Source organism: Watersipora subatra, chromosome 2 (genome assembly GCF_963576615.1).
Source record: "Watersipora subatra chromosome 2, tzWatSuba1.1, whole genome shotgun sequence".
In the NCBI taxonomy this organism is placed as follows: domain Eukaryota; kingdom Metazoa; phylum Bryozoa; class Gymnolaemata; order Cheilostomatida; family Watersiporidae; genus Watersipora; species Watersipora subatra.
In genome coordinates this window covers 12204261-12211337 of record NC_088709.1, presented here as the reverse complement: position 1 = coordinate 12211337, position 7077 = coordinate 12204261, and the positions used below count along the sequence as shown (strand labels likewise).

At 36.6% G+C, this 7077-nt stretch overlaps 1 protein-coding gene across 1 annotated transcript; it reads right to left on the bottom strand.

Annotated features, from left to right (window-relative positions):
• Positions 1–2394: 2394 nt before the first annotated feature.
• Positions 2395–3747, bottom strand: LOC137387730 (glycoprotein 3-alpha-L-fucosyltransferase A-like). The gene has a single exon (XM_068074229.1). It carries the CDS (start codon positions 3676–3678, stop codon positions 2653–2655), a length of 1026 nt encoding a protein of 341 aa, XP_067930330.1. The 5' UTR covers positions 3679–3747; the 3' UTR covers positions 2395–2652.
• Between the last annotated feature and the right edge of the window lie 3330 nt (positions 3748–7077).

Below are 7077 nucleotides of genomic sequence, written 5' to 3'. Positions count from 1 at the left end.
GTTATCAACGAATAATAAAATTCAGTTACTAGCAATTGCTGGGAAAGTCGCAAAAATGTGTCTACGGCGGTCGACCATAGAAAATGCATAAATGAGTGTACTTCGGTGAAAGGGTTGAAAACGTTGGATTTGCCACTCTTTGTGATAGTAAACATGTTCATTTCCTTCTGAGTTACTTTTGCTTTTTTTCCATCTACGAGTGCTACAGAACTACAGCTACTACAGAACTTGCACAGGTACTGCTACTGCGTTTTACCTACTAAATTTCTACATCGAAAAGGTTAGTTTGTTTTATTCAATGTTGTGTTGCCTATGAATTGCCACACTTCAACCACTTAATAACGTTGGATTTGCCACTGTTTGTGATAGTTGGACAAGTTCATTTCCCTCAGCAGCTGAGTTACTAATTTTTTTTCCAGCTACGAGTAGGCCTACTGTAACTTACTACTACAGAACTTGCACTAGTACTCCGAGGGTTGCGATAGGCAATGGTGAAAAGAAAGAGAGCAGCCGGTATCAACTTACTGTCACCCTGCTTTAGCCATGACCAACTGTACGTCGCCTGCTCAAAAGTAGGCACAAGCCGAAAACTGTTTGTTCATACACCCGACAGAAAAACAAAAATTGTTGTGTATCCGCAAGTGTTGTGTTGAACTAACATTGTGTTATTGTTATGTCATGCTATGTTCTTCATGTTCTGCTATACCGCATGCAGCATTTTTTAACATATTTTTCAGTATAGGTTATATATATAGTTTCATGCATTTGTTATCCTTATTGTAGCTCATAAAAAGGCTATCATGCTGGCGCGATTTTTATTATTGTAAGGCGCTAATGCTGTATCTGCCTTGACATCATACTGTCTGTGCTGTTATACGTATAAATTTTATCGACACAACCTCATTACTGTTTGTATATACCATGTCACAACACAGGCTATAGACAAAAAACTGGTGAGCTATGATTTTGCGATAGCCAACTATTTTGTATAACTTTTTAGAAGATGCAACAATTTTCAATAGTGTCAATTTGAAAAACTTCAGTTTGCCTAGCAATGTCAATTTCATTATCATTTCTCTGTACACAAATAGGGCAACACCAATTTGAGTGGTCTGAGACTGATGCATTGTAGACTAGCTGTAAAATGTATTGCAAATTTCTATTGTTCTCCCCAATCTTATTGACATATATGACTGCATATGTGTATGCATAGTGTGATCAGGGCAAAAAATTTCAGTAGACTGCATATTTGGAGTTGTTTTACAGTATGAAAGACAGCTCTCGATAAACCTCTGGCTGTACATAAATCTGTTCCCGTTGACGGGTAATGCAACTAGCGGTTTGGGGCCGTGGCGTCACTCAGGGATGCGCGGGAGACCTTTTTTGTCCCGAGTGCAGCGAGAGTATTTAGATGCGGCTTTCTGGATGAATGATTTGGCGAGTACGAAGCGATTGATTGCAAAGCGATTGAGTGCTAGGCAATTGATTGCGAGGTGATTGATTACGAGTGCGAGGCGATTGGTTGCGAGGCGGGTGCGGGCCGATTGATTGCGAGTGCAAAGTGATTGATTGCGAGGTGAGTGCAAGAGCGCGATTGTCAACTGCTAGGCAGGTAAAGACTGGTCAGCCAAGGCGGGGGCTCGGCGGCAGAAGTGCGCGATCGTCAACTGCAAATACAGACGGGTATGGACGAGCGCATGAATCTAGACACATGAATCTAGAATATTTGCTAGATTTTACACACATCTAGCTGTAAAACAAATTGCAGATTTCTATTATTCTCCCCAACAATATTGACATCTAATATGTGTATGCATATTCAAAACAACAATTTCAGTAGACAACTTACATAGTAATAAATAAGGCAGCAATTTCAGTAGACTGCATATTTTGAGTTGTTATACAGTATGAAAAACAACTCTCAATAAACCTTATGCTGCACGTGAATCTGTTCCTATAGGCTGCTAATGCAGCCTATATTATAAAGTACAGTGATAGTAGCAATAGTCATTATAAAACACAGTGTTACTAGTAATAGTCATTATAAAGTACAGTGATACTGGTAATAGTCATTATAAAGTACAGTGATTCTAGTAATAGTCATTATAAAGTACAGTGATACTAGTAATAGTCATTATAAATTAGTACAGTGATACTAGTAATAGTCATTATAAAGTACAGTGATACTAGTAATAGTCATTATAAAGCACAGTGATACTAGTCATAGTCATTATAAAGCACAGTGACACTAGTAATAGTCATTATAAAGTACAGTGATACTAGTAATAGTCATTACAAAGTACAGTGATACTAGTAATAATCATTATAAAGTACAGCGATACTAGTAATAGTTATTACAAAGTACAGTGATACTAGTAATAGTCATTATAGAGTTTATTCACAGCTGATTGTATAATTGTAGATATATGGTCAGCAATAGTAACCAAACGCATCTTTAGATTACTCCTAACCAATTGCCTTTTTTCAACCATTGTCTCAAAATAAAAATAATTGCTAAAATCATTTTGTCTCAAAAATTTCAAATGTTTTGCAACATATTTTCAAAGAAATCATTTTAGACTTAGAAATCAAAAACAGTCAACGATAAAAACAGCTCTAAGATATTAATGTCATGAACCGATGTTGAATAAGTCACACTCTCCTGTTTGCCAAGTTCCTACAGTTGCTCTGGTTATTCCATTCATCTGCAAAGAGGCGACTCTGGGCAGTTTGAATTAATTCAGGGTTATTGATGCTTTCACAAAGACTACAAACAGACTTTTGGTTAGTTTTTCTGGTTACTGTGTAGCTGTGGCGCCACTCATGGTACCTGTTATAGGCAGCGTCATCATTTATTAAGTATTGGAGATATTTCCCTAAAGCCTCCATTGATGAGAAGTTGTAGGCATGAATAAATGAGTTGGGAGGTGCTACATCAGTATACTCTTCAATTGATAAACCACCGAGAGCTACAGGAATAAAATAACCTTTGTTGTCTAAAGCCTTCCAAAACTTTTCTGTTATGTAATCTTTGCATAAAGAGTTCTCAAATGCTAAGTAAAATCGGTATTGCGAGTGCACCTTCGCTTCACATATAATATCACCTTTAGTTGGACATGGCTGTTGATTAGTGCAGCTTCCGAATATGTCTCCATTTACATATGTTAAAAGACGTCTCATAGTCTCTAGTCTATCATACTGATGAGAGTTACAGTTGGAGACGTAAGCATACGCCCCTTTTGTCTTATGTTTAGCGTAGTCAACAATATCTACTGAAGTATTTTCAGCTTTGTGTTTCATAAAACCATAAGGAAAGTGGGCAGGAATAGAATCTCGTGAGTAGGTCATGCTTCCATTAAATAAGTTGATGACTTTGTTGAATCTGTTGTGAGAGAAGGCTGGTGATTCCATGCTGAAAACAAACCAGAGTTGACGCTGACGAAATGTAGCCGGAACTTGCAGCGTTATCTGCTCATAATTAGGACCAAAGATGAGAGCATCAGCTTGCTGGGCATAATTGGTGTTATTTAAACTGTGTCTGAATACACAGTTTGAATATTGACAAGCTTTAAAGTTCATCTTCTCGCTCAACGATGGTCCACTCTGATCAATGCTCAGTATTAGCTTCATCTGCTCTGCCCTCACTATTCCCTCAGAGCTATTTGTTTGTGTTTCCATTGTACTCCTCTGCTGTATGTTTTCAGTTGTACTCTGTGTAGAGAATACTTCACTTTCTTTTTGCTGATGGGTCTTCAATAAATCCTTATACATGTAGTTGTTAGTATGTTTATGTAATACAACAGCAAGGCAGATGATGAGTATTACAGCGATACAGAATTTTTTCAACAGCCGATCCATTGAAGACAATTCCAATACGCCCTACTAGCTACTTTGAAAACAACTCTTTAAACGCGTATCTATGTAGGTCTAAGGCATAGTGTCAATAGGGACGCTACACGCAGCCTACTAATGTTTCACAATAGGTATGTGTTATTACAAGACTTTTTTAACTTTTTGATAGAGCAATAATAATGTTCACACAAAAGGACATTGTCACCTTTATTCATAAGAAAAACTGGTGTATTGTTATCATGCTATTCATTCATAAACATAGCATTACAATGCTCCTGTGAGTTCAGGCTTGAAGTTGCTAATGACATGCTCTTGCGATTATATGTTTATAAGTGCTTGTGGTACACTTATAAGCGGATTAGGAAAATACAAGCTATCAAATATTTACCTCAAAAACAGTTCATCGTTTGCTGCACTGTTTAGAGCTATTAACTGGTTTAACAGTTAACAGGTTCTATTAACTGGGTTAATAAAACCAACAAACTTAAAAGGAATTTTGCAGTAAGAGAAAATTAAATTTGAAACAAAATATCGTACTAGTTACTTAAAAACTACTTTCATAATTTCAGTTTTGTCATGTTTAACCTTTTATTGAGGAGTCAAGATCCTGTCTTCATGTATCACAAATTCTACTTTTTCATCATTCAGCAAACCATTAGTAGACAAGTCAATAAGGTCTCGTGACAAATCTTCAGCAAATGAGAAATGGCAAAAAGGTAAGTACTGGAGTCATAGACCTTTAGGAGTGGTGTGAGTTACAATCATAGGGCTAACAACAGCTCTATATACTGGCTGGTTAGTTTTTAAAGCTGGGGTGGCTTCTACAGTTTCATGATCTTTAGCATTCTTTTGTCAAAGCGAATTATATTCCAAGAGAGAGAGGAAAGTATAAAATCTTTAACACTTTTTTCTTGCGGATTATCTGATATCTAATCTTCCAAGTCTATGATTTTCTCTCTGTGTCTGAAGAGGGTATCGAAGCACTATTTCTAAAAGCTAAATGAATTGATAGATGATCTGCTGCCACAGCTTAAATGAAATCACTAAATATTCATTATCTTGGTGTATTCAAAGAAGATTCCCCCGACTCTGCCAATGAATAGCTAGTATGTTAAAAAATTGTATCAGTGCTGAAAAAGAGTAGACTGATTAGAGTACAGCCATACCTCGACACATGAGTGTCCCAACATAGGAGAGATTTGAGATACGAGGGAAATCCGAGCATACTTTTGCTTCGAGATACAAGACAAGTTTGAGATGTGAGCATACAGGACTGTTCTCGACGCAGCCACTAGTTGGCCGAGTATGCGAGAGGCTGCTCATGAGGGCAGCATAGCTCAGTCTCTTGCGTCGGATTAGTTTAGAAAGGTTTTAAATAGTTCGGCTAAAAATGAATGTGAAAAAGGGACAAACAGCGAGGCGAAAATAACCAAACCAGAAAAAAAGTAAAAAGCTGAGTATAAAAGCCAAGTTAGAACTAAGTTTAGTGTAAAGTAAGATTTTAACTTATTTTAAGTGTATGTTTAGAGAACTAAGTTCATTTAAGATATCCGTTACAGGTTGTCACTACTTTATCTAATATTTGACCGTTTGCCATATTGACTTTCCACTTATAATAATTTTTTGAGGTTAGCTTTGAGCCAGAGTTTATCCAAGTTATCCGTTCACCAAAAATACGTTCTCACAAAGCTCACTAATATAAATTGAATCAAAATTAATTTGTTTCATGGACTTTAATCTGGCTGTTTATTTTACAAATGTTGACAAACTGACATTCTGAGCATAATACTTTTCCTATCCAGTGCATTCAAGTCGGCTGATGGTTTTAGTAAATTGCAAACAAACCATTATTGCTGCTGTCTTAACTACTGGGTAAAGAGTAGATATCTTGACAAACTTATTGAGGCTTATCACAATTAGTGGTTGTCGTCACTTGAAATCAAACGCGTAAAGAGTGGGTAAAGAGTGGATTTCTTGAATATTACTAATTTACTGGGTGATGAGTGGATGTCTTGACAAACCTATTGTGGTAGTAACTGGACTTTTGTGCGACAGTCAATAAGGCGACAGACACTTGGGCGACACTTTTGGTTCAAAAGGCGACAACTTCAGACGGAAGGGCGACACGGCAGACAAATCGGCGACAATTCCAGACTCAAAGGCGACAAATTGATTTGCTGTTTGGTTGAAGGCTTATGTAATGTACTGACAAACTATGAGATTCTGCCGTCGTGTGTAATGCTTATGTATATTTTTAAAACGTAGCCTTGACAGTGTTATTGCTTTATTTTTACAGATTTTTTTTATAAATCGAAATAGTAACAGCTCGCTCAAAATGGTTCGAAAAGTCACGTTCTCGGCTGTATTGTCGACAATCTTGTCTCTGATTGTTGAAACTTTAGAGTTATCTCACTTCGAGAAGAAATAGTTTTATGGTTTCGATCGTTTAAATTCACAGTAGCCTTGGAGAGAAGTTTTCTCTTTGTGTGAGATGAAACGACAATTCCCTACTATAGTGATTTCTCATTTACTTGTGGAAAGAATGATTTCCTTATTTTTTTACAATTATGATAATAATCAAATGTCATTATAATGTAGACTCAACAGGCTAAATTGCGATTCACACTGATCTATGTCTATTGAGATTTTATTTGAGTATGAAGAATGAAGGCTTTTTCTGACATTGGTGTCTAAGATATATCCATATTTTACTAACTTCTGCAGATTGTCGCAAGAAGACTAAACAGCATCGCAGAAAGCTTATGGAGAAATGATCCATTTCAAAGCATAAAAATCAACCGGTCCTGATGCCATGTTACCCTTAGAGTCACTTGAGATATTTGACCGAATCACCTTTGTAACATATCCCAATGGCACACACAACTTGTAGTTTGAGACAATGAGGAGTGATCAACACCGCAAAGACCTTTGTGATATATACTCAGCTGCAGGTTAATGCTGCCATGTGCCCCATCATATACTATATTTTGCATTTCATCACGCACTATGAATCTTTTTTATACACGACTATTTCAACAAAGAACAGACTTCAGAAAAGATTAAAAGATATTACATAGATAGCCATTGGCTTGAACTTTAATGACAACTTGTAGTGGTGTAGGGAATTTCCTGCTATTATTTTTGTGTATGATTGGAAATGCAAGTGCATTTGAGTACCTGTGAGTCACTGTGTATAATTATACTCCTGTAATTCAAATTATTTTT

Coding starts and splice junctions, on each gene's coding strand:
- LOC137387730 (XM_068074229.1), bottom strand. CDS start 3,678: ATGGAAACACAAACAAATAGCTCTGAGGGAATAGTGAGGGCAGAGCAG.